At 47.3% G+C, this 27,740-nt stretch overlaps 2 protein-coding genes across 21 annotated transcripts in view; one reads left to right on the top strand and one right to left on the bottom strand.

Annotated features, from left to right (window-relative positions):
- Positions 1–366: 366 nt before the first annotated feature.
- Positions 367–14,484, bottom strand: LOC103345360 (uncharacterized). 16 transcript variants are annotated; one of them, XM_070054756.1, is made up of 6 exons: positions 14,028–14,484; positions 12,766–12,884; positions 12,298–12,452; positions 12,137–12,193; positions 11,615–11,698; positions 367–2,311 (listed from the first exon to the last, which is right to left on the bottom strand). In XM_070054756.1, exons 1-3 carry the CDS (start codon positions 14,413–14,415, stop codon positions 12,339–12,341), a joined length of 621 nt encoding a protein of 206 aa, XP_069910857.1. In that variant the 5' UTR covers positions 14,416–14,484; the 3' UTR covers positions 367–2,311; positions 11,615–11,698; positions 12,137–12,193; positions 12,298–12,338. The 16 variants fall into 16 exon arrangements, 15 of the variants coding, with proteins under 15 accessions (XP_069910857.1, XP_069910856.1, XP_069910862.1 ...); XM_070054755.1 differs by lacking the exon at positions 11,615–11,698; XM_070054761.1 differs by lacking the exon at positions 12,298–12,452.
- Positions 14,242–27,740, top strand: part of LRRC49 (leucine rich repeat containing 49) — a 177,359-nt gene continuing 163,860 nt past the window's right edge. Inside the window, exons 1-5 of one of the 5 annotated variants that reach the window (XM_002722084.5) lie at positions 14,248–14,380; positions 15,003–15,059; positions 19,944–20,031; positions 23,936–24,133; positions 24,467–24,569. In XM_002722084.5, coding sequence (XP_002722130.2) covers positions 14,333–14,380; positions 15,003–15,059; positions 19,944–20,031; positions 23,936–24,133; positions 24,467–24,569 — 494 coding nt within the window. In that variant the 5' untranslated portion in view covers positions 14,248–14,332. Of the gene's footprint in view, positions 14,381–15,002; positions 15,060–19,943; positions 20,032–23,935; positions 24,134–24,466; positions 24,570–27,740 lie in introns of all 5 variants that reach the window. The other 4 variants (XM_017338043.3, XM_008249305.4, XM_017338044.3 and 1 more) reach the window with 4 other exon arrangements.

Here is a 27,740-nt window from a genome sequence, read left to right as displayed (position 1 = left end):
GCCTCTGGTGGAGACTGGCAGTGGAGGGTGTGTGCGGAGAGGCAGGCACAGAAACACTTGAGAAGCCCCTCCTCCCCTCACCTCTCCGTGGTCTCTCCTCACAAAGCCTCCATGACTCCATCCCTGGCTCCATCCCAGCAAACTAACCCAACCACTTCTGGAAGGTCAGGCTCACAACTTGTATGCATACTTTATTCACATTATTCCCTGCCTTAAATTTAAAATATACCCTTCAAATTAACTTGGACATGAAATTAACTTTGGAGAAAAATCACGTTGTTCTGTTATTTCAGCCTTAAGGGTAGAATTCACACAAGTTATTTCAACAGTGTGGAACTAACAAGAAGACACGGGAGGTGTAAAATGACATTTATTTTTATTCTCAATACAAGCAAGATCAGAGTTATAATAAGTTTCTCACCAACCCCTCTAACAGTTTATTTACTTGCTGATATAAATTGCGATGGCAGTTTTCCTGGTGAACAGCAGATGGGCAGCTAATCTTCATGGCATAATTATGTCCAGAAAAAACTGACACCCGCAGAGGGACATGGTAGAAACGTGATACCTTTGTGCATGATGACACAATTCCAACCTAAATTAATTAATCAATTCATGTGTTGCCCTAGCAACTGATGCAGGTAGAGTTCATTAACGAAGCAATCTGACCATGTGAAACTCTCTCTCTACACTGATTCTCTTCAAAACTGTCCATTGGAGCCATGGCTTCAAGAGACACTCATAGGACCAAGCCCTCAATCTCCTAGTGCTACAAATGAACACAGATAAATACTAACCCAGAAAATGAGCGGTCAAGGGTAAATGTCCCAGCTTCACTCCCGAATCATTCCTTGTATCATACTAGACCACCAATGATACCCTAACTAGTGAATGTCAAATAAGTCCCATAGGAATGCTGCCTCTGAGTTAAGCCTAGATAGTGGTGGTGGGTATGGGTAGAAGAGGCAGGCATTTGGCCTAGTGGTTTAGATGCCTGGTCCAAGTCTTGACTTTGTCTGATCCACCTTCCTGCTAATGCAGATCCTGGGAGGCAGCAGGTAATGGCTCAAATTAGTTGGGTCCCTGTCACCCGAGTGGGAAACCGTGATTAGGTTCCTGGCTCCTGGCTTCAGCCTGGCACATCCTCACACACTGTGATCATTTGGTGAGTGAACCATCAGATAAAAGTTCTCCAAGATCTGTCTATCTATCTGTCTGCCTTTAAAAGTAAAATGAAAAATAAGTACATTTAAAAAATTTGAAAAATTCAACACTTATGGGTAGTGTGGGCACATTCCATGGTGTCTGAGCTTGCTCCCATGTCTGACTTTTTTTTTTTTTATTTGACAGGTAGAGTTATAGACAGTGAGAGAGAGACAGAGAGAAAGGCCTTCCTTCCGTTGGTTCACTCCCCTAATGGCTGCTACAGCCGGCGCTGCATGGATCCGAAGCCAGGAGCCGGGTGCTTCCTCCCAGTCTCCCATGCAGGTGCAGGGACCCAAGCACTTGGGCCATCCTCAGCTGCCCTCCTGGGACACAGCAGAGAGCTGGACTGGAAGAGGGGCAACTGAGACTAGTACCCAGTGCCCCAACTGGGACTAGAACCTGGGGTGCTGGCGCCGCAGGCAGAGGATTAGCCAAGTGAGCCACGGTGCTGCCCCATGTCTGACTCTTGACTGCAACTTCCTGGTGATGTGGATTCCGGGAGGCAGCGGCATTGACTTAAGTAATTAGATTCCAGCCATGCATTGGAGACCTGGACTGAGTTCCTAGCTCTCAGCTTCAGCCAGGCCCAGCCTTTGTGGGCATCTGGGGGGTGATTCAGCAGATGAGAATTCCTTCTCTCTCAAATAAAAATTTTTCAAAAATTCAGTGCTTAACCTTGATCTGGAAACCTTCCTATTTCCACCAATAGGATAGAAAAAAGGTAAAGGTAGGGAAGACGGATCATCTTCATTATCTTGGCAGGCAGGCACATTTTTACTTTAGAGGTAGACAAAACATTGCTGACATTCAACCATCAAATTATCTAGAAGTGACAGATTTACAATAGCAAAGATATGTATGGGCACTGACAATCTGAATATCCATAGCGCATTGAAACATGTGATGTTGTGTTTTCCAACACGTCTCTTCTTTCTCCTGCAGCGCTCTGAAAGACATCTCTCTGCACACTCTTGATGTCGCATCCCCATCCGCGTCTGACTTTCTGGATGGAGCGTCTGAGAGGAAGGCCACTGCAGGGCACCCTGGCCTCCGTCCGTCTGTCTGGGCAGTCGTGCTCCACACACTTTCCCTTTGGCCTGAACACCTGAAAGACAATTTTTTTTTTTTTTTGACAGAGTTTGACAGTGAGAGAGAGAGACAGAGAGAAAGGTCTTCCTTTGCCGTTGGTTCACCCTCCAATGGCCGCCGCGGCCGGCACGCTGTGCTGATCCGAAGGCAGGAGCCAGGTGCTTCTCCTGGTCTCCCATGGGGTGCAGGGCCCAAGCACTTGGGCCATCCTCCACTGCACTCCCTGGCCACAGCAGAGAGCTGGCCTGGAAGAGGGGCAACCGGGACAGAATCCGGCGCCCCGACCGGGACTAGAACCCGGTGTGCCGGCGCCGCAAGGTAGAGGATTAGCCTAGTGAGCCGCGGCGCCAGCCCTGAAAGACAATTAACACAAGTAGCAAGTCAGGCCTGGCTTCTTAGGGATCTCCAGTCTACAAATGATCAGTCCCTTTGGTCCACCAGCCGACAAAGGCACTCGTGTCCTGGACAAGCTTTCAAAGAGACGTGCACTTTTCTGCACAGGGCCTCCGTCCAGCTCCTGAGCTGAACCGTGAGAGGTCACCAGCATGGCCTTGCATTACCTGTAGTCTCGAAATGTAAACCAGAGGAAAATTATAGCAAAGGGGAGCCTGCCTGAGAGGTTGATCTTTCAAAAGTTACAAGCAGGGGCCTGCGCTGTGGCAGCGGGTAAAGCCACCACCTGCAGTGCTGGCATCCCATGTGGGTGCCAGTTCAAGACCCAGCTATTCTACTTCCGATCCAGCTCTCTGCTATGGCCTGGGATAGCAGAAGATGGCCCAAGTCCTTGGGCCCCTGCACCCATGTGGGAGACCCAGAAGAAGCTCTTGGCTCCTGGCTTCGGATCAGCACAGCACCAGCCGTTGCAGCTATCTGGGGAGTGAACCAGCAGATGGAAGACCTCTCTCTCTCTCTCTCTCTCTCTCTCTCTCTCTGGCTATCTGTAACTCTCATTTTCAAATAAATAAATAAATCTTAAAAGTTACAAGCAGTAAGAGAGTACAGATAATATTTGTCAAAGTCACATTTATCAGTAAGGTTGGAACTGGATTCAGGCAAGTCGAATCTATAGACCGAGCTTTTTTTTTTATTTTTAAGATTTTATTTATTTATTTATTTGAGAGACAGTTACAGCTGGACAGAGGGAGAGGGAAAGGTCTTCCATCTGCTGGTTCACTTCCCAAATGGATGCAATGGCCAGAGCTGAGCGTCTCTGAAGCCAGGTCTCCCACATGGGTGCAGGGCCCAAGCATTTAGGTCATCTTCCAGTGCTTTCCCAGGCCCTGCAGAGAGCTGGACTGGGAGAAGAGCATCTGGGATGCCAGCGCCGCAGGCAGAGGCTTAGCTTCCTACGCCACAGCGCTGGCCCCTACACTGAGCTTTGTCTCGCTGTCCTTGAGTGCTCATAAAACATAAACCTGCTCAGGCAGATGTCTACAAGCTCTCTGCTTACAACTCGTTGCTCTAAATCAGCAGCTTCTAGCTGCTACTACTAGTATTGTTCCTGGATATCATGGCTGTAACAAGATTCTGGAGAACCTAATCATAAATCCTTTCTAACATATGGAAGATGGCTGTAATGAGATAATACGAGGGGCTTTAATACTCTCCTGAAGACAAGTACAGTGTGAACTGGGGATTTTGGTCTGCAGGGGAAGCTCTGGGGGTAGGAGGGAGCCAGAAGGAAGATTTGGACACTAAGAGGGTAACAAGACTGGGCACCTCGAGGAGAACGTGGAAGATGTCAGGAAAAGACGATCCGGAAAAGGCCTGGGGAGAGAGAGTACGAAGAGATGAAGACATGAAAATGGAGCGCGTGGCCACTTTACTTAAGGCCCCTGTTAGTGGCAGTTGCCTTCAGACTTTTGGAAAAACCATTTCAGCGGGCATCTCTGATTACTATACCATAGGCTGTGCATACCCAAGTTAAAGAAATTTTATTAAGAAATTTTGTGGGGGCCAGCGCTGTGGCACAGTGGGTTAGCACCCTGGCCTGAAGCACCTGCATCCCATATGGGCGTCGGTTCTAGTCCCGGCTGCTCCTCTTCCGATCCAGCTCTCTGCTATGGCCTGGGATAGCATTCTGGCCATTGCAGCCAACTGGGGAGTGAACCATCAGATGGAAGACCCCTCTCTCTCTCTCTCTGCCTCTCCTCTCGCTGTGTAACTCTTTCAATAAATAAATAAATCTTTAAGAAAAAAAAAGAAATTTTGTGAAGAGTTCCTTTGTAACATGAATCATTATATCTAAAATTATTTTGGTTTTAAATACAATTTTAAAAGGCTTATTTTTGTGTTCATAAAATTATGACCAATTTCCCCTAGCTACTTCCTAAACTACTTCTAAGAATAGATACGTCTTTCTCTACAAAGAGATATACAACTAATAAAATGGAGTTTTAGGAAATCAATTGGCATTTAAAAATAACTTTTCCCTTTATAATAGTAATACATTGTTTCACTGCAAAAAGTTTGCATCACACAGAGAAACAGAAACTAAAAATTTGTCATAATTTTGTAATCTATAACTAAAACTGTGTCTCACTGCATTTTTGCCCTTTTCTAAGTTTTTTTTTAAATTGGGACCATTCTATATTTTTTAAAAAAATTAATTTATTTGAAAGGCAGAGTTACAGAGAGGGAAAGACAGAAAGGTAGGGTGAGAGAAGGAGGGAGGGAGGGAGGCAGACAGACACACACACACATACACACACACACATGTTCCATCCACTGGTTTACTCCCAAATGGCTGCAACGGCCAGGGCTGGTCCAGGCCAGGCCAGCAGCCAGGAGGTTCATCTAGGTCTCCCATGTGGGTGCAGGGGTTCAAGCACTTGAGCCATTCTTTGATGCTTTCCCAGGAGCATTAGTAGGGAGCTGGATCAGAAATGGAGCAGCTGGCACTTGAACCAGTGCACACATGAGATGTGGTGTCGCAGGCGATGGCTGTACCCACTGCGCCACAGTGCCAGTCCCTATCAGTATGTTTTATAAGCTGGTTTCCCCTTAATACACCATGTTTCCATGCCATTAAGTATTCTACAGCACAGTTTTTGTGCCTGACAGCACTCTGTTGTACAGATGCGCTGTCATTTATGAAAATACTCCATGTACACACGTCTGGGTCATTTCTGATGGCCTCTTCAGATCACACCCTGGAAGCAGACTTTCTAGGTATGTGCTAATCTGCTCAAACATCCGTCGAAAGAAAATGTCCAGAATGATGAAGAGAGACAAAAAGAAAGTGGAAAGTATGAAAAGGTCATAAGAGACAAAGGGAATGAGATGAAAAAGTACATTGTGGTCCCAGAGGACAGAGAAGCAGCAAGGCAGAAACAGCGTCTGAACAACTAAGAGCTGGGGGTTTATCAAAATGAAGGGAGGGCACGGAGCTGCTTTACAAAAGCACCAAGAAGCCCTTACACTTCTCAAAATAAAAACAGGAAACCAAACCTATGTGTTTCATCATAGAACTGGAAAATGAAGAGGAAGAATTTAACAGGAAACAGAGGGAAAAGGTTCATTCTCTTCAAAGGGCAGCAATGCCTAAACCCTTAAGGATACAGAAAGACTGAAAGTAAAAGGAAAGGAAAAGATACGCTATGCAAAAATGAACCTAAGGAAGGCTCTTGTGGCTATATTAGCATCATGTACCTACTAACAAGCTGCAAAATATATAACACAAAAACTACTGGAACTGAGAATTTAAATATAAATGTAGGGGGCTGACACTGTGGCATAGTAGGCTAAGTCTCTGCCTGTGGCACCAGCATCCCGCATGGGGGCCAGTTCATGTCTCAGGGTTCCTCTACCAATCCAGCTCTTTGCTTATGGCCTGGGAAGGCAGCGGAAGATGGCCCAAGTCCTTGGGCCCCTGCACCCACGTGGGAGACCTGGAAGAAGCTCCTGGCTCCTGGCTTCAGATCAGCCCAGCTCTAGCCATTGTGGCCATTTGGGGAATGAACTAGCAGAACGAAGACCTTTCTCTCTGTACCTCTCAATTAAATAAAAATTTTAGGGGCTGGCGCTGTGGTGCAGCGGGGTAAAGCCCTGGTCTCAAGTGCCGGCTGCTCCTCTTCCAATCCAGCTCTCTGCTATGGCCGGGGAAAGCAGCGGAAGATGGCCCAAGTCCTTGGACCCCTGCATCCACGTGGGAGACCAGGAGGAAGCTCCTGGCTCCTGGCTTTGGATCAGTGCAGCTTCCTCCATTGCGGCCATCTGGGGAATGAACTAGCGGATGGAAGACTTCTCTCTCTGTCTTTACCTCTCTCTGTAACTCTGTCTTTTATTTGTTTTATTTTATTTTTTATTTTTTTATTTTTTATTTTTTTGACAGGCAGAGTGGACAGTGAGAGAGAGAGACAGAGAGAAAGGTATTCTTTTGCTGTTGGTTCACCCTCCAATGGCCGCTGCGGCCGGCGCCCCGCGCTGATCCGATGGCAGGAGCCAGGTGCTTCTCCTGGTCTCCCATGGGGTGCAGGGCCCAAGCACCTGGGCCATCCTCCACTGCACTCCCTGGCCACAGCAGAGAGCTGGCCTGGAAGAGGGGCAACCGGGACAGAATCCGGTGCCCCGACCGGGACTAGAACCTGGTGTGCCGGCGCCACAAGGTGGAGGATTAGCCTAGTGAGCCGCGGCACCTGCCTAACTCTGTCTTTCAAATAAATAAAATAAATGTTTAAAAAAATGTTTTAAAATACATAAATTTAAAATCACCATGGAAGATTTAACATACCTCTCCCAGCAATTGATCAAATAAGTAGACAAATAAATATGATAGATAGTATGATAGACACACATAGAACATTTTACCCAGCTGCAGAATACCCATTCATTTCATGTGCAGATAGGACATTTAAAAAACTGATCATGTTGAACTTAATAGAAGTCTCAACAAACTTAAAAATTTAAATCCATTTATTGTGTTTCTCTGGCCACAGTGTAATTGATCTAGGAATCTATCACACATGTTTAGAAACTTACAAACTCCTAAATAGCAGATGAATAAAAGACAAAATCATGACAAAAAGCAGAACACATCTTACACTAAGTAAGGAAAATGCTCCATATTTAATGCTTGTGGGATTCAGTGAAGCCGTGCTTCGATGGGAATTGAGTCATCAATGCTCATAGTAGTAAACAGAAATTAACCAGGTGTGATAGGATTAGATTACTGACGTCACGCAGAAAATACTCCACAAAACTTCCCGAACATATCCCCATTTTATAGGCCCGTTTCTCCTTTGTTAACACCATGCTCCTAAATTCTACATTTAGGAAATTAGCACAATAAGTTTAGCCATTCACCACCAAAATTCTGAACATCAGTGATCTAACTAAACTTCTCATGAATTAAAGAAGGAAGATTAAGTAGAATTTTTTTAAAGTAGAGGGAGAGAAATAATGAAGACCAGAGAGAAAATCAGCAGGGCAAGGATTGTTCTTTGAAGATTATTAGAAGTGGTAAAGTTGATCAGGAAAACATGAAAAAGCAAAAATTCCTATGAGTTCTACACAGTTTAAAAAACCAAGATTATCCTGAACAATTTTCTGCTGCTATATCAGAAAAGTGACGTGAAATGGACACATTTCTAGAAAATATAATTTATCAAAATGAAATTCTGAACAACCCTGGAACTATTAAGGACATTGAATCCTTCATTAAAAATCTTTTCACAAGGAAAACTCCAGGACTAAATGCTTTTATGAGTGAGTCCTGCCAAATATGATACCAAATACTGAACATATAAATGCCACTTACATCGCCCTTTCTGGAGCATGCAAAAAGAACAAACAATTCCAAATTGGCTAGCATAATCTTCACACCACAACCTGAGAAAGCCTTCAAGAAAGAACAGTGCCAGACCCATTTCATTCGTGGACACAGTTGCACACTCCAAATGAAATATTTGCAAATCAAATTAAGCAATATATAAAAATAATAACTGGGGGCCAGCGCTGTGGCGCAGTTGGTTAACGCCCTGGTTTGAAGCGTCGGCATCCCATGTGGGCGCCAGTTCTAGTCCCAGCTGCTCCTCTTCCAATCCAGCTCTCTGCTGTGCCCTGGGAGGGCAGTGGAGGATGGCCCAAGTCCTTGGGCTCCCATGTGGGAGACCCAGAGGAAGCTCCTGGCTCCTGGCTTCAGATCAGTGCAGCTCCAGCCGTTGCGGCCATCTGGGAAGTGAACCAATGGATGGAAGACCTCTCTCTCTCTCTCTGCCTTTCCTCTCTCTGTGTAACTCTTTCAAATAAATAAATAAATCTTTAAAAAAATAATAACTGATCAAATTGGGTTTATTTGAATCACTCAAGAATGAGTCTATATTTCAAAACCATGCTGTGTAACTCACATTAAACAGAATAATATAAATGATTATGAATAGATTCAGAAAAATCTTTTGGGGCCGGCGCCATGGCTCAATAGGCTAATCCTCCACCTGCAGCACCGGCACCCCGGGTTCTAGTCCCGGTCGGGGCGCCAGATTCTGTCCCGGTTGCCCCTCTTCCTGTCCAGCTCTCTGCTGTGGCCAGGGAGGGCAGTGGAGGATGGCCCAAGTGCTTGGGCCCTGCACCCCATGGGAGACCAGGAGAAGCACCTGGCTCCTGCCTTCGGATCAGCGCTGTGCGCCGGCTTCAGCACGCCGGCAGCAGCGACCATTGGGGAGTGAATCAACGGCAAAGGAAGACCTTTCTCTCTGTTTCTCTCTCTCACTGTCCACTCTGCCTGTCCCCGCCCCCCCCCCCAAAAAAAAAAGAAAAGAAAAGAAAAATCTTGTGGTAAAATTCAATATTATTTATTATTTGAATCTATAGCAAACTAGGAATAGAAAGGCACATTTCTTTCTATGATAAAGAGCAGCTACCAAAAAAACTGTCATAAAAATCTTATGAGATGGGAAGATGCGAATGCAGAGTGAGGAGGCTCCCCCATCATCTCTTCCACTCCCTACGCTGCACCAGAGGTTCTAGCCAGTGCAACAGGAAAGGCGAGACACAAAAGCACCAACGTCCAAACCCTCGGCAGGCGACATTTCCAGATGTGCACAAAATTCAGAAAAATAATAGACTCTTGGAATAAATGAGCTTAATAAGGTTTCTGGAAGCAAGATCAACAAAAATCAATTTATCAAACATAGGATTATAAAGCTTAAAATATCATACCAAAATCAAGTGGACAGGAATGATCTGATGAAAAGCACAAGACTTCCATATAAAATGCCATAAAACATTTTTAAGGGGATAGGCATTTGGTGCAGCGATTAAGAAACTGTTTGGGACACCCGTATCCCGAGTCTTGGCTCCTGGCTTCCAATCCCAGCTTCCTGCTAACGTGCATCTCGAGAGGCAGCAGACGACAGCTCAAGTAGTTCGGTCCCTGCCACACCACACACAAAAATAAATTCTGATAACAAAGTTTATACAAAACAGCACAGTAGAATGTTTCAAGCATTAACCATAACGAGCAGATTGACATGGGTTTTTGTTGGAATTCAGAACTTCAGGACATCACGTGGAAATCTTAACAGTGAAGAAGCAAGCCTCCATGGGCAACGGCTTTTTAACACATTTAACTGACACAGGACCTGAAGGCAGAAGTCACAAAGAATTCTAAATCAATAAGGCTGCTAAAATAGACTGAACTTAGCCATGGCTGCCACTGGGACGGTCTCCAAATGCTCGTCTAACATTTGAAAAGACATTTCCTTACTAATTAATTAGTAATAAGGGAATGCAAAGGCAACACACCTGCAAATGGACTCGAATGTGAGTGAGCTGCTAGAAGTGGGATCCATGCAACTGTTTTAGTGTTATCTACTCAGTTTAACATAGAACTAGAACCTTGTAATTCTAGGTATTTTCCACAGGAACTGTGTGCATGCAAACCAAAGGCAATATTTATAGCAGCACTACTTACACTAGCTCCAAGCCAGCAACAACTTGAATGTCCAACAATAGCAAATTCTGATATATTCATACAATGGAAGGCTATACAACGGGAGGCAACTATTCTGTGTACGACAATATGGATGAATCTCATAACTGTAACGTCAGAGAAGAGACACCAGACACCAAGATGCCTGCAGCATGATTTAAGTCATGGGAAAGCCAGAGAAGAGCAACCTTGGTTACCTGTGAGGAAGGGGGAGGGGCTGGGGTGATGAAGGGACCCTTCAGGTGCTAGTAATCTTCTGTTTCATTGACTCAGGTTGTGGTTCTATGTGTTCGGTTCGTGACAATTTAATGACCTGCCCACTTAAGATTTCTTCACTGTCCATTTACTGTATTTGTTAGAGTTTAAAAAAAAAAGTCAGTGCGATCATATAGAAGAAACAGGATGAAGAATGAACTGTTAAGGAAAACAACAGGCACAGCGTTGTTCCTAGAGCAGTGGCTGCACTCCCTTGTTAAGGTTCTACCCCTACCCTAGCGCTCTTTCTCTTTGAGAACTGGACACCTTGCTGCCAACAGTTTCCCCCTCAGGACAATCAGCGAGGCAGTATGACTGCAGCCAGCCTGGTGGCACCAGTTACGCCCCCACCTGCAATGCCAGTGTCCCACATTGGAGTGCTGGTTCTGGTCCTGGCTGTTCGGCCTCCATTCCAGCTCCCTGCTAATGTGCCTGGCAAGCAACGGAAGATGGCCGAAGTGCTTGGACCCCGGCCATCCATGTGGGAGACCTAGATGGAGTTCCAGGTACCTGGCCCAGCCCTGGCCCAGCCCCAGCCCAGCCCCGGGAGTACTATTGACATTTGGGGAGTGAACCAATGGATGGCATATCACTTTCTGTCACCGTGTCTCCCTTTCTTGGTGGCACTGCCTTTCAAATAAATAACTCTTTAAAAAAAATATACGGCTGATTGAGCCATCTTCCTAAGGCCTCAGACTTCACTGTATCTCATTTCCATGCTAAGTGATACTCCCACCAGCACCGTGACAGTTAACAATCACCATGGCAACATCCAGGAGCAGCCATAAAAGGAGGAACAGAAGGCAGCTCCCTGATTCTGAGAAATAAATGGCCCCTGTACCATAAAAGCCTGAATGTTTCTCTCCTTCCTTCCTGTTTGCCTGATCCGTGAGGACTCAGCCCCAGCGGGCTGAGATTAGTGAGCCAAGTTCTCACTTCCCCAGTCTTTGGTTACTAAGTAAAGCTTACACCCAGTGGACAAAGGACCCTATTTTACGTCCCTCCCAGCATACCAGGGCCCCAACAGGGGAGTAGCAACATCAGGTGGTCCGTGGTGCTCTCAGAACTCTTTCTCCTGCTGGAGGTGGTCCTACCTTTCCCCAAGGTGCTTAGACAGGGAGCATTGCTACTTACATTTACCTACTTAAATTATATTTGTTGTCTGCAAGGGCTCCTCAGTAAGTGTTGTAGTATGACAGCAAACAGTTGGTTTGGAGACTGGGAAGAAAAACGTGGCAGTGGTGGGAAGGCGAGAGAGGTGGTATGAGCAAACTTTCTTCACTGTGTTTCTAAGGGTTCTCACTACACAAGGCTAAACATTTATTGCTATCAACTAGAAATTTAAACTCTTTTTAACCTTCTGTAATTTTAACATGACTTTTATGACTATCCACATGGTTTCCTACTTATCAGCCCATTTTTTTTAACCTAATAGAGATTGTTAGAATTGTTGGCTGGATATGCCTACTAACTGGAAACAGACTTAGTATCTCCTCTGGGTCTGTTTCTCCATGGTTAGTACTTGTTGCATTATAAAATCCTTGTTAGCCTGGCATTTCTTCTCCCAGTTTTTCATTCAGTAAAGTTATGGGGAAGGAAAGTGGTGTAGGAGGCATGTGCTTGGCACATTTCGTGTTTATCTTACCACATACTTACATTTATCTATACACTGATGCACATATCTATTTGGGCAGCGTTTGGACAGGTAGTTACCTAGGCCAGAACAAAGACTGGCAGTGAATGCAAAATTCTAGCACAATGTCAAAAAGTTCTTACATAATCATCCCACAAATATTTATCAAATCCCTTAAACTTGCAAATTACTGTCCCAGGCACCGGCAACACAATGGGGCAGGCATCAGATGGGATCTTGGCTCTCATGGAGTTCACATTGTGCCGCGAGGGTCCACGCCACAGCTGTTTCAGGACAGTGGCACTGGCAACACACGAAAGAGAGGGGCGAGACGCCGAGCTGCGTTTGGAAGGAAAAGGACGTAACTGGTGGCAAGAGGAGATGGGCGGCCCAGCTCCGCGGTACCGTATGGAACCAGCGAGCAGGAACAGGCTAAGAAGGGAACAGCTCGGCCCCGCTGCTGTGGGCAGGGGAAAGGCAGGCAGGCCTACGCACGCTGTATTATGAGTTTCCTTCCTCACCCTAACCACCGCAGGGCAGTGCAAGGTTATGCGCACCCACCCCTGGTAGGAAGCAGGTGGGTATGGCAGAGGAAGTTTTGGTCTGGCAATTGGACCTCAAGTGAGGCGCTGAGGCCCGTGAGGAAACCAACCTCCGTGGGGCTTCCTCTTGCCGGTCTGTGGGTTTCCGCCCGCGCTAAACTCCTGTGAATACCTTCCTGTACTGGAGGCCGAACGTGCGTGCGGTCGCTGGGTGGGCCTTGGCCGGGTGCTGGAGGCAGGCGGCCGTCAGACACAGAACAAGCAGTGCTTCGTGGGGAGGGTCAGGGAAGGGCCGGGGCGGCGTCCATCACCGCGCGCGTGGGCGTGGGCCCGTCCTCCCAGCTCCGCGGCTCCCCCGCCCCGGGGCCTGCCCCGCGCGGCCAGCGAGGCGCAGGTCCCCGGAGGGCCGCGGTCAGCACGCCGCAGCTGCCTGGCGGACGCGACGACCCCTCGCCCTCCGCGCCCGGAGACCCCGGCTTGCCGGCTCCAGGCCCTCCCCCTCCTCCCTGCCCGGCTCCCGGGGGCAGGTGGACGCCGGCCGGGGGACTCCCTGCCCGGGTCCCGGGAGCAGGTGGACGCCGGCCGGGGGACTCCCTGCCCGGCTCCCGGGAGCAGGTGGACTCCGGCCGGCTCCAGGCCCTCCCCCTCCTCCCTGCCCGGCTCCCGGGGGCAGGTGGACGCCGGCCGGGGGACTCCCTGCCCGGCTCCCGGGAGCAGGTGGACTCCGCCCGGGGGACTCCCTGCCCGGCTCCCGGGAGGAGCCGGGAGCAGGTGGACTCCGGCCGGCTCCAGGCCCTCCCCCTCCTCCCTGCCCGGCTCCCGGGGGCAGGTGGACGCCGGCCGGGGGACTCCCTGCCCGGCTCCCGGGGGCAGGTGGACGCCGGCCGGGGGACTCCCTGCCCGGCTCCCGGGAGCAGGTGGACTCCGGCCGGCTCCAGGCCCTCCCCCTCCTCCCTGCCCGGCTCCCGGGGGCAGGTGGACGCCGGCCGGGGGACTCCCTGCCCGGCTCCCGGGAGGAGCCGGGAGCAGGTGGACGCCGGCCGGGGGACTCCCTGCCCGGCTCCCGGGGGCAGGTGGACGCCGGCCGGGGGACTCCCTGCCCGGCTCCCGGGGGCAGGTGGACGCCGGCCGGGGGACTCCCTGCCCGGCTCCCGGGAGGAGCCGGGAGCAGGTGGACGCCGGCCGGGGGACTCCCTGCCCGGCTCCCGGGGGCAGGTGGACGCCGGCCGGGGGACTGCCTGCCCGGCTCCCGAGAGCAGGTGGACGCCGGCCGGGGGACTCCCTGCCCGGCTCCCGGGGGCAGGTGGACGCCGGCCGGGGGATACGAATTTCGCGCGCGCTGCGCCGGGGCGGGCCGCAAAGAGGGACGGACCGGAAGTGGCGGTTGTCATAGCGCCGATGCGGCCGGCCTCTGCCCGCCCGCACCTCCTGACGGCTTCCCCGCGCTGTGTCTGTGAGGTCGGGAGGCGCCGACGCCCGGGGCCCGGCAGATCACCCCAGCCGGGGGCTCTGACGCCCGAGCCGGCCCGTCGCGGGGGGCGAGGGCCGGGCCGGAAGTGCGGGTCGCCATGGTAACCCCGGGGCGGGTTGCCCGGGAGACGACCCCTGCGGGTGTCTGGATCCCTGCGGAGTAGCGTCTCCGGGAAGACGGTGGACAGACCCCGGGCTGTCTCTGCCATGATTCCCGGGAGGTACCGCTCTGTGTCTGGCCGGACCGCCAACAACGTAGGTTGGGCCTCGCGCTTTGTGTGTCTCCCCATCGGGGCCGCCCGTCTTTGTCCCGGGTGATGGGGAGCGGACGGCTGGCGTGGCCGGCCGAGGGGCGCGGGCCGGGCGCCGGCGGGGTGTGGGCTGCGGGGTGGTGGACTGCGGGGTGGTCCCCGAGGGTGGAACCGCTCCGCAGTGAAAGCACGGGCTCCTCTGGATTCCGGACCACCAGAGTCCTCCTCTCCCTTCTCTCCCTCCGCCTCTCTCTCCTCTCTCTCTCTCTCTCTCTCTCTCTCTCTCTCTCTCTCTCTCATCAGAAAAGAATTTATTGCTAGTCACTGCCACCCCCTCACCTCATCCCTTCGAGATATATTCATTTAGACCCGAAATGGCAGGTGTCAGAAGCCCGAGGGCCGGATTGCCGCCGACATATTGGAAGATAAAGAGTGAAACGTTCTCCTTGTTAGATGTGGTTTTCTGGTTTTCCGCAGATGCACAGAACGTGATCGTTTACCACCAGCCAACACAATTCGAGCCTTGTAATCCGTCCCGGTGTTTTCTGCTGTGTCTGTGTCTGCCGCTTGGGTTGGCGTGTGTATGTGTAAAAGCACGATATTTATGGTTTCGTTTCACATTTCAGGTGAACTGTGGGCTTCATCTGGTTATTCAGACATCATCACTTCCTGAGAAGCACAAAGTAAGATTTGTTTGTTTTGTTTTGCTGATTGGTATTTGAATTGAAGGGAACACAAATAGCATGCCTAAAGAGTAGATTTCTGAACGGGACATTTTTTTTAAAGATTTAATTTATTTATTTGAGAGGTAGAGTTACAGACAGTGAGAGGGAGAAACAGAGAGAAAGGTCTTCCATCTGTTGGTTCACTCCTCAGTTGGCCACGATGGCCAGAGCTGAGCGATCTGAAGCCAGGAGCCAGGAGCCTTCTCCGGGTCTCCCACACAGGTGCAGGGGCCCAAGGACTTGGGCCCTCTTCTACTGCTTTCCCAGGCCACAGCAGAGAGCTGGGTCAGAAGTGGAGCAGCCAGGACTTGAACCAGTGCTCATATGGGATGCCGGTGCCGCAGGCAGAGGATTAACCTGCTGTGCCACGGTGCCGGCCCTGAACTGGATGCTTGCTGCTGTCTGCAGTGCAAAGCTGGTGTTTATGCCTACACACAGCCAGTCTTAGCCCACTTTGAAAAGTGAAGGTTAATTCGTTGATTACAAGATGCTAAATGTGTGAAGCATTTCTTTTTTTTTTTTTAACTTTTATTTAATGAATATAAATTTCCAAAGTACAGCTTATGGACTACAATGGTTTTCCCCCCTCAATGACTTCCCTCCCACCCGCAACCCTCCCCCCTTCCTGCTCTCTCTCCCCTTCCATTCTTATCAAGATTAATTTTCAATTTTCTTTATATACAGAAGATCAGTTTAGTATACATTAAGTAAAGATTTCAACAGTTTGCACCCACATAGAAACACAAAGTGAAAAATACTGTTTGAGTACTCGTTATAGCATTAAATCACAATGTACAGCACATTAAGGACAGAGATCCTACATGAGGAGTAAGAGCACAGTGACTCCTGTTGTTGACTTTACAAATTGACACTCCTGTTTATGGCATCAGTAATCTCCCTATGCTCCAGTCATAAGTTTCCAAGGCTATGGAAGGCTTTTGAGTTCTCTGACTCTTATCTTATTTAGACAAGGTCATAGTCAAAGTGGAGGTTCTCTCCTCCCTTCAGAGAAAGGTACCTCCTTCTTTGAAGACTTGTTCTTACCACTGGGATCTCACTCACAGAGATCTTTCATTTAGGTTGGTTGGTTTGTTTTTTTTTTTTTTTTTTTTTTTTTTTTTTTGCCAGAGTGTCTTGGCTTTCCATGCCTGAAATACTCTCATGGGCTTTTCAGCTGGATCCGAATGCCTTTAGGGCTGATTCTGAGGCCACAGTGCTGTTTAGGACATCTGCCATTCTATGAGTCTGCTATGCATCTCACTTCCCATGTTGGATCGTTCTCCCCTTTTTTATTCTATCGGTTAGTATTAGCAGACACTAGTCTTGCTTATATGATTCCTTTGACTCTTAGTCCTTTCATTATGATCAATTGTGAACAGAAATTGATCCCTTGGACTAGTGAGATGGCATTGGTACATGCCACCTTGATGGGATTAAATTGGAATCCCCTGGTATGTTTCTAACTCTACCATTTGGGGCAAGTCAGCTTGAGCATGTCCCAAATTGTACATCTCTTCCCTCTCTTATTCCCACTCTTATGTTTAACAGGGATCACATTTCAGTTAAATTTCAACACTTAAGAATAACTGTGTATTAGGCCGGCGCCGTGGCTCAATAGGCTAATCCTCCACCTTGCGGCGCCGGCACACCGGGTACTAGTCCCGGTCGGGGCGCCGGATTCTGTCCCGGTTGCCCCTCTTCCAGGCCAGCTCTCTGCTATGGCCAGGGAGTGCAGTGGAGGATGGCCCAGGTGCTTGGGCCCTGCACCCCATGGGAGACCAGGAAAAGCACCTGGCTCCTGGCTCCTGCCATCGGATCAGCGCGGTGCGGCGGCCATTGGAGGGTGAACCAACGGCAAAGGAAGACCTTTCTCTCTCTGTCTCTCTCTCTCACTGTCCACTCTGCCTGTCAAAAATAAATAAAAAAAAAAAAAAAGAATAACTGTGTATTAATTACAGAATTAAACCAATAGTATTAAGTAGAACAGACAAAAAAACTACTAAGAGGGATAACATATTAAGTTGTTCATTAACAGTCAGGGCTGATCAAGACACCGTTTCTCATAGTGTCCATTTCACTTCAACAGGTTTCCTTTTTGGTGTTCAGTCAGTTGTTACCCATCAGGGAGAACATATGATATTTGTCCCTTTGGGACTGGCTTATTTCACTCAGCAGGATGTGTTCCAGATTCCTCCATTTTGTTGCAAATGACCGGATTTAATTTTTTTTTTTTACTGTGGTATAGTATCTAATGAGTATATATCCCATAATTTCTTTATCCAGTCTACCATTGATGGGCATTTAGGTTGGTTCCAGGTCTTGGATATTGTGAATTGAGCTGCAATAAACATTAGGGTGCAGACCGCTTTTTTGTTTGCTAATTTAATTTCCTTCGGGTAAATTCCAAGGAGTGGGATGGCTGGGTCGAATGGTAGGGTTATATTCAGGTTTCTGAGGAATCTCCAGACTGACTTCCATAGTGGGTAAAGCATTTCTTTCTTTCTTTTTTTGTTTGTAAAATCATTTAATTCTCAGGAAGACGTCTGTAGAATACCATTACTTTTACCTCTAGAATCTATTGGTGTGAAGCATTTCTGAGATGAGGACCCTTCCTAAAATTGATGACGTGTCATGGTTTAAAGAGGAAGCCTTTTTCTTTCTTGGTAGTGAGTATACTGATGGAGTGTCCCCTAGCAACATGCAGTGGGTAAAGTGCCCATCGGAGAGGGCATCTCTGCACATTCCTTTTTTTTTAAATTTATTTTATTTGACAGATAGAGTTAGACAGTGAGAGAGACAGAGAGAAAGGTCCTCCTTCTGTTGGTTCACCTCCCAAATGGCCACCATGGCTGGAGCTACACCGATCCGAAGCCAGGAGCCAGGCACCTCCTCCCAGTCTCCCATGTGAGTGCAGGGCCCAAGGACCTGGGCCATCCTCCACTGCCCTCCCGGGCCACAGCAGAGAGCTGGACTGGAAGAGGAGCAACCGGGACTAGAATTCGGTGCCCATATGGGATGCCAGTGCCGCAGGTGGAGGATTAACCAAGCGAGCCACGGTGCCGGCCCTCCACATGTTCCTTTTAAAAGGAGGAAAGAAAAAAATCGCTTAGCCGAGGCAGTATGCCGGGCTTGTTGTTATGCAGAAGTCCAGATTTAAACACAAGCTGCTTCTTTCCCCGGGTCGTTTGCCTACAGTATCCCTGGAAGTTCTAGAATTTCTGGATTTTGATTTGATTTTTGAGGTGCACATGTTTTCCTTGCCTTGCTGTCTCACCTCAGTCCTCAAACCTGAGCAAGCTGGACAGCTCCAGCCGCTCACTGCAGTTGCTTCCTGAGAAGTTGTCCAGTAGGTGCTGCTGGAGGAACTCTAAAGTGAAAGGCAGTTTACAGGCCACAGCAAGAGGGGATGGATAGGACGGTGCCGTCAGACGGAAGCTGCGTTACTTGTGCAAGAAAATGGTGAGCACGGGAGCACAGGCCCTTGAGTGTCCCAGCAGAACATGGGTGGCTGGCTCAACGAAAATATGCTTCCGTATAGTTGAATGTAATGCATTTCCTCCAGCGCTTTCTTAATTGATTTCACTGGACAAATCCTATTGAACATTTTAATATTTCTAGGAACTATGTGCCTTATCCAGATTCTTTCCAAACCGTTCTGTTTCTCTTGTGTTGGCATGTGTTCTCAGAAAATATCTTCAGCTTATATAACTCATAAGGATGCAATGCAAATGCAGCATAATGCTTTTAATACGGGTGAAGGGGGATCATCATAATTCTTTTAAGATACATATTTAGGGGACCGGCGCTGTGGTGCAGCTGGCTGAAGCCCTGGCCTGAGGTGCTGCCATCCCATATGGGCATGGGTTCTAATCCCAGCTGCTCCTCTTCTGATCCAGTTCTCTGCTGTGGCCTGGGAGGGCGGTGGAAGATGGCCCAAGTCCTTGGGCCTCTGCACTCGCATGGGAGGCTACTGGCTCCTGGCTTCAGATTGGTGCAGCTCCGGCTGTTGCAACCATCTGGGGAGTGAACCAGTGGATGGAGGACCTCTCTCTCTGTCTCTACCTCTCTCTGTAATTCTGTCTTTCAAATAAATAAAATAAACTTTTAAAAATACATATTTAGATTGTTTTCTAATTGTAAGAGGTTGTTTTCTTATTGTTTTTCCTCAATCTTCTTACCAAATAATTACTTAAAATGAATTTAGTGAAAGCCCTTCTTGGGACGTTTAAATATACAATTTTATTATGTTATAAAAGAATTCTAATGAAGAAAGTAGCATTTTTTTCAGCAGCAATTAGTTTGTATTGTGTGCATTTTGGAGAAATCATTCTTGTAATCATTGTATTTGTGGAAAGGGTGCAGACGATCGGAAGTTTCTCAGACTGGAGCTTCCTTTCCAGTGACCTCACGAACTTGATTTTGCGTGTCACAAAGTAGACATAACATAAGGTCTGCCATTAAACCACTTACAGCATGCAGTTCAGGGCATTCAATACATTCAAGTGTGGTGTGGTCGTGACCTCTATCTCTTGCCAGAACTTTTTCATCCAAAGGAAAATACCCATTAGGTGGGCAAACCCCCAAAGCCACAAATGCACTTTTTCTTTCTTTTCCTTCTTAGTTTGCTTTTTCTGTCTCTCTGGATTTCTCTCTGAGTGTTCCATATAGATGGAGTTGTGCAGTATGCAGCCTTTTGTGTTGGGCTTCTTTCATTTAGCCTGGTGTTTTCAAGGCTCGTTCATGTTGTAGGATGTATCCGTTATTGTGTGCTGGTTTATAATTATCTTCATTACTCGCCACTAGGTTTTTTTTCCAAAATTTTTTTAAAATGATGTTTTTCAGGTTGAATTCAAGCTAAATAGAGAAACACCATCGTTCCCTGGTAGACTCTTACAACATGACCTTGAAAGAAACTACTCAAGTAGGCAAGGTATTGTCAGTGAGTAGAGATCAAATATGGTTCATCTTCTTTGAGTAATAATAATTCTTGAATATTATTGATCACTAGATACAAATAAACGTGAATTAAAAGTGAAATATTTCATTGGTTATCAAATTGGTTTGGAATTAATTTGTATTAGAATTGGCCTTATGAACATTACATAGTAAATCATTTCTAATACAGAAAAAAAAAGTTGGTTATTTTAGCATGAGGGTGGGCTATGCGTAGAAAATGGGGAAGGAGTTTTCCAGATATTTATTAAAGCTAGGAGAACTGGCTCATGAGTGAGTTTAAGAGTAAGTAAGGACATAAGGACACAAGGCGAAGACTAGTCGGGCGTAGAAAAGAAGCAGTCTCTCCATTGACCATGGCCTACAGTCACAGACACTTCGTATTACAGGCCTTCAACTTTGGGATGCATTGTTTCAGCTAGTTTGTCTAAAGCCTGATGTGTGGTTCCTTGTAGGGTTTCTGAGCTAGTGTGAAGAGCTCACCCCTCTATTCTTGAGGCTTTTTAATGGGCCAGATATTCCAGGGAGTACAGTACAATGAAGTTGCAGTTAACCTGAAATTGATTGATTAAATGCCTTAATTAAAAACCTTAGAAATGTGTGTAGATACTCGTCATGCTTGGCATTTAAAATCATGATATATCCATGGAAGATCTAGAATCAGAATTTTGGTAACCAAAACAATCCCAAAGATGAGATAGGTAGACACAGAGCAGGGTGCTTCAAAGAGATTGTAGAAAAATGGAATTAAATGATGTTCATTTTGCTGCAAGCAAACTTGAAATCCATGCTTAGTTTTACATAATACAGATTTTCCATAATCTTTTTTTGAAGAGCCCTCATATGCATGAATTTCATATTCCTTTGCACCAAAACAAGCTTATCTTTTAAATCTATTTTCTGTGAACTTTAAGATTTATTTTTTATTTATTTGTAAGACAGAGGGAGGGGGAGAAAGAGAAATCTTCCATCAGCTGGTTCACTCCCCAAATGGCTGCAATGGTCAGGGCTGTGCCAGGCCAAAGCCAGGAGTCCAAATCTTCTTCTGGGTCTTCCACTTAGATGCAGGGCCCAAGCACTAGGGCCATCTTCTGCTGCCTTCCCAGGTGCATTAGTAGGGAACTGGATTGGAAGTGGGGTTGCTGGGGCTCAAACCAACACCCATATGGGATGCTGGTGTCACAGGTGGAGGCTTAACCAGCTACACCACAACACTGGCTCCTTCTCTGAGCTTTTTGAAGTATGCTCATATATACAATGCCTGTGTGTCCATCTTCCCATATATTCATCTATCCACCCATGTGTCTATCTACTCATCCATTCATACATCCACCCACACACCTATCTGTCTGTCTATCCACCCATGGATCTAACTAACAAGTCAGCCAGCCAGATAACTAGCTACATAGCTGGGTAGCTCTCCATCCATCCTTCTATCCATCCAATCATCCGTTCTTGTATCTAGGGTGTAGTACAGTGAACATTATTTTTTTTATTTTTGACAGGCAGAGTGGACAGTGAGAGAGAGAGACAGAGAGAAAGGTCTTCCTTTTCCATTGGTTCACCCTCCAATGGCTGCTGCGGCCGGCGCACCACGCTGATCCGAAACTGGGAGCCAGGTGCTTCTCCTGGTCTCCCACGTGGGTGCAGGGCCCAAGCACTTGGGCCATCCTCCACTGCACTCCCTGGCCACAGCAGAGAGCTGGGCTGGAAGAGGGGCAACCGGGATAGAATCCGGCACCCCGACTGGGACTAGAACCCCGTGTGCCGGCGCCGCAAGGCGGAGGATTAGCCTAGTGAGCTGCGGCGCCGGCCAGTGAACATTCTTACCAACTGTCAAGTATTATGCTTCTTATGAAAATGCTTATGAAATCCTTATGAAGAAAATCATTCAGCATTTTTTTTTTTATTTTGACAGATAGAGTCAGACAGTGAGAGAGAGACAGACAGAGAGAAAGGTCTTTCTTCCATTGGTTCACCCCCAAAATGGCCGCTATAGCCGGAACTATGCTGATCCGAAGCCAGGAGCCAGGTGCCACTTCCTGGTCTCCCACACGGGTGCAGGCACCCAAGCACTTGGGCCCTCTTCCACTGCTCTCCTGGGCCACAGCAGAGAGCTGGCCTGGAAGAGGAGCAACCGGGACTAGAATTCGGTGCCCATATGGGATGCCAGCGCTGCAGGCAGAGGATTAGCCTAGTGAGCCACGGCGCCAGCCTCATTTAGCATTTTAATAGTAAAAATCAAGAATTTATGGTAACACAAAGTAGATTTTTAATTAAGTACCAGTATACTGGGAAAGCAAGTTATCTGCTGATGGTCTACTGAATTTAGATCCTATCAATAATATAAAGAATGTTAAATAAGGTCTCTCCTTCATGGAGTTTAGACATTTAATTGGGAAGACAAGGCTAGCTATTTGGTAAGTACATAGTGATATAGTTTATAGTCCCACATATATATGTGGCTGTTTTAAGCACAGGTGCTTCTGGTTCTCAGTCAGAGGACATTGTGGATTTTAAGGTATTTCTACCTTATCATTCATGTCTCCTGCTATTTAATGTAAGGTGTGTATCAGACTGATGATAAAAGTAAGATCATTGGTACTGATAGAGATTATGAGTTCTGTGTATGCTTGGAGTTGAAAAATGTGAGGATAAAATTCCTTTAATCACTGACTTAAAGTGATATTTACTCTTTAATTATTATCTCTGTAATCCACATCATAAAAGTTAAGTCTGACTCTTGAGTTGAGGATTGGGTTGAATTTGTAACAAAATAATTCAAAAAACCTTATGCTAATGCTAAGAAGAAAAATCAAGGTATTTATTGTTTGGAGTTTTTCCTTTACCATCCTTAGCTGAATAGTTTTCTTAAATTAGTTAATCTCTGGATTAGTTTTTGTTTAGTTTTAATCATCTGACTTTTGATTTCCAAATTTATTTATTAAGTCTTGCCTTCTTGAGTGTCCTGCTGGGAAGTGGTCATTTTATGAGAACTATTCTTTGGTGAGCATGATTCTTACATACGGAGTATTGTTATTCATTGTCTTGATAGTTCATGATACTCAGAAAAGTGGGCTGTGATAATTGATTATGTTGTTCAGGAAATTACATGTGGGATACTTTGGTTTATGCCTTGCAGACCTAAAGAAGCTAGCAAATCCACTGCTATATTATAGCTTTAAATACACTCCATATAGAATGTGAAACCAAGTTGTCATCATTTTGTGTGATGGCCTACCAAAGAGTTGTTAGCTTCCTCGATTTGGTTTTTATCTCTTTACCCTACTGATTAGTTTAAGCAGACATTTCTGTGGTGGGCTCAGGTTTTATTTCCTATGAGTTGCTCACATCAAGCACTTGGGCGTCGGCTGCTGCGTTAAGCAGATGTTCTCTCTCTAGGGGAAATACGGTAGATTCTCACTGGTATTCAAACTGTCACTCAAATCTTACCTCATTTCTGGAAATTCATTTCTTCTTGACCACCTTCTCTCTTCTAGTTCTTTAGAATCTATCCTAATATCCACCTCCCCTAAACCCATCTGTAACCATTTTCATTAAGTGTTAAGTAACCAGATACACTTATATACAAACATACCAATAGGTATGCTTTTTTAACCTGTGTTTTGACACATTGTTCCACTTTGTTTGTTAAGTTAATTTCATATATGTTTGCCTGGTACACCATCTAATCAACAACATGTGAATCTCATGGGGTGCCATATCCCCTGTGGACCCTAGTTAAAAGGTTACCAGGTAACCACTTTGTTGTCTTTGCAATGTTGTTTACCATTAGTAGCTAAACATCTGCTTTTCACATATTTCCTGTAGCAAAATCATGTATTGTGTAGCCTTGTGATCAACTTTTTGATATTTTGAAGGAGATGGAAGAATAATAAGCCCTTCGGCTCGTAGCAAATCATCATACATCTCATCCACAACAAACGTGACAGAACTGTGTGGGCTGGACGTGAAAACTGCTACGAGCTCCTTGTCAGCATTCGGAGATTCTTCCACGCAGACACCTTCCAAGGCCAGGATCCGGCAGGGCTGTCATAGCGCTGGCCCCAATGTGTCTGGTAATGAGGGGCTATCTCAGCGACAGGACAGTGAGGATTTAGTGTTAGGAGTTCCCGTTCTAAAGGAATCGAGACAGAACCAGCATAACCTTCCACTCTCAGCCAGTCTAAGCGAGGGCAAGATGACTTGGCGTACTCAGAACACCTAGTTCAGGTTGGAGGAGGAAAGCAGCAAAGCAGTGTTGAGGAATTAGTTTCAGATGTGGAGGGCTTTGGAAACTGTACTCCTAGAGGAGATGTTTGTAGGTGCCACAGTTTTCCAAGCAGGTGGCTTTAATGTCAGCATGTTAAGGGTTTTTCCGACTGGGGTAACTTGCCTGTCATTTTCCGCAGGTGACCACATTAACCTGGTGAGCTCCTCCATGCCGTCGTTTCCTGTTCTCCACCGTCCTTCTGAAGAGAAGGTTCTTTATTCAGATAGGCTGACCCTAGAAAGGTGAGGATGGTTCTTCTCAGTTGCTGACTAGGTAATACACAGAAGCGATACAAGGGTGGGAAGGCGGGAAAGTCTCCTCCCTGCCTCCTGTGTCCCCGCCGTCTGCTTCTCGTACCTACACAGAATCAGGTGTGTTTTTTGTTTATTTTATTTTTATTTTATTTTTGCCAGACAGAGTTAGAGAGAGAGACAGACAGAGAGAAAGGTCTTCCTTCTGGTGGTTCACCCCCCAAATGGCCACTACAGCCGGAACTATGCTGATCCGAAGCCAGGAGCCAGGTGCTTATCCTGGTCTCCCATGGGGTGCAGGGCCCAAGCACTTGGGTCATCCTCCACTGCACTCCCAGGCCACAGCAGGGAGCTGGCCTGGAAGAGGAGCAACCGGGACTAGTACCTGGCGCCCCAACCAGGACTAGAACCCCTGGGTACCAGCACCACAGGCAGAGGATTAGCCGAGTGAGCCACGGTGCCGGCCCAGAATCAGTTCTTAACCAGTTTTGTTTGTTTATCCTCCCATGGGCATAGGATAGAGCAAGCTGTGTGCTTGCAGTCCTCACACGGCGTCCTGGGCCTGCCCAGCTGGCTCCGCTGGCCTCATGCCTCCCGGGCTCCCTGTGCTCCAGCCATGCCTGCCTCCCCGCTGCTCCCCTCCCAGGAGGCTGCTCCTCTACACTGCCTCACCGCCTACAGGTCTTCACTCCGTTCTCATCCCAGGGATGGCTTGCTCCAGCTGCCCTGGAGAAACAAGACCGCAGCCCTTCCTGCCTGGCCGTCCCCGGCCCTCCTGAGCACTCAGCACCTCTAACCTGTGAATATTCACCTGCTGTTTCTCGTTTGTCTCCTCCTGTTAGGATGTGATCTGCACACGCACAGGAATTTTGGTTCCGTTCTGTATCCTTGGCATCTAGCACAAAGCCTGGTACAAAATAAGCTCTTAATAAAAAAAAATTTGAGTTTCTTCATTGAATCTAAGAAGGTATCCATAACAGAATGGTGGGTGAAGGATCCCAATCCCCCGTGTAGTCCGCAGAGAACACATATCTGCTGCATTTCCCTTTAGCCTCGCATGCACATCTGATCACGAGGGGCAGGGGCCCATCTGTGTTTGCAGCTGGGAGACAGCTCTCTGGAGCCTCTAACATGTCACTTTGCAGGCAAAGTAACAGCAAAGGCCAGTAGCTTTCCTGGTATCTTTGCAGGATGGAGGCCTGTGAGATTCTGATGCTGTCTAATATACCTTTATTAATATCATTTTGATGTCTTGAGGAGGTTTGTGATCATTTTTCTTAGGATCTGTAAAAGTCCAGCCCTCTGTTGCATGTTCCTTGATGTTAGCAGGGGCCAGTGTTTGTACAGACTGACATAATGTACTCGGCACTTCTGTTGCAGCTGGAGGAGGTGACTCGGGGGGTTATGAAGACGGGTCTCGGGCATCATGGGCCTCTGGGCTTGAGAAACACATTATGAACAGGTGGAGACTTGTGTGTTTTGAAAATCAGGACGGGGGAGAGTCACCAAAATGCCAAAAGCTTGGTTTGACCACAACCAGCATGTACAGTAAAGTTGGGTTAGCAGCATGGGACTGACTCTCAGGGGTCCTTCTGTGAGAGCCAGTGGATACCAGCAGGGGCTTCCAGAGATCTGCCGTGCTGGGCAGCTTCATCGCCAGGAGCCTCCTGGCTCAGGAGTGGAGTGCAGCCCCGAGAAGAAGTGCTGGCACTTGGAAGAGGGAAGCTGAGGCCCTGTTGGGAGCTCAGACAGACAGGCCTGGAGAAGCAGGGAGGAGGCTGTCAGCAGCAAGAAGTGCGCTACATCAAATGTGTCAGCAGCAGGAGGAGGCGCGGCCTCGAGTGTGCTGGGCGCTGCTTACCGCGTGTGTGTCTCTGCTTTTCATGGAGTGACAGGGATTTGTGGAGTTAAGGGGTGCACAGGCGGACCTTGGAGCTGGGACTTAGCCGCTGGTTTGCAGTCCAGGAAAGTGGACTTCCCAGCTCTAGCAGCTCTGCCAGGGATTGCCTGGAGTTTTCCTTTCTTAGTGGTGGCCGACTTAAGAACTGGATGACGTCAATGTTGGGGCACATCAGGAAGTGTGAGATACAGAGAAGAGTGAAGCGTGGGAAATTAGATCATTTTACACTTTATAAACCACAAGTACCAACTCTGGTCATGTAATTGAATGTAGGCAGTAAATTGTAAGTATTAACCACATATAAAAATATTTAAACTGTTGCCTGATATTTTTTACTTTTCTTCTGTTTTAAACCAGTGTCTATATTTTTAAATGTTACATTTGTCGACTATTAACATTCAGTTAACTTTTCTGCTAATTTTTTTTTTGTTACAGGAAGGATTCTGATCACTTCCATAGTTTTGTATTTGTAACACTTTGGTTTATTTTTAAAATATTTATTTTTAAAAGATTTTATGTATTTATTTGAAAGAGTTATAGAGTGAGAGGGAAAGACAGAGAGAGAGAGAGAGAGAACGATCTTCTATCTACTAGCTCACTCCCCAGATGGCCACAATGGCTGGGCTGGGCCAGGGCAAAATCAAGAGCCAGTAACTTCATCAGGGTTTCCCACATGGGTGGTGGGGGCCCAAGTACTTGGGCCGACTTCTGCTTTTCTCAGGTACATTAGCAGGGAGCTGGGTTGGAAGTGGAGCAGCTGGAACACCAGCTGACACCCGTATAGGATGCCAGTATTGCAAATGGCACCTTTACCTGCTATGCCATAACTCCAGCCCCTATTTACTTATTTTTTTAAAAAGATTTATTTATTTATTTGAAAGGCAGAGTGACAGAGGTGGGGGAAGGACAGAGAAAGACAGAGATATTTTCTGTCTTCTGGGTCACTCCCCAAATCACCCCAACAGCCATGTCTGGACCAGGCTAACCCCAGGAGCCAGGAACTCCACTGTGCTCTTCCCCATGGAGGCAGGAACCCAAGCACTTGCCTCTCTCCCAGGCACATTAGCGGGAAGCTGGATCAGCAGCTGAGTAGCTGGCACTCTAACTGATGCCCCGATACCTCAGGGGTTACTTAACCCGCTGTGCACAATGCCAGCCCCTGGTTTATTTATTTTTTTTTACAACATTACATTAGTATGATTTTTACTGAAAGAAAATGTTCCTCATCAGCCTGATCGTTCACATTAGATGGGGCTGTATTT

The sequence above is a fragment of the Oryctolagus cuniculus genome, chromosome 12 (genome assembly GCF_964237555.1).
Source record: "Oryctolagus cuniculus chromosome 12, mOryCun1.1, whole genome shotgun sequence".
NCBI classification, from domain to species: Eukaryota; Metazoa; Chordata; class Mammalia; order Lagomorpha; family Leporidae; genus Oryctolagus; species Oryctolagus cuniculus.
The sequence above is the reverse complement of the archived record's forward strand: the minus strand, read 5'-3'. Positions and strand labels throughout refer to the sequence as shown.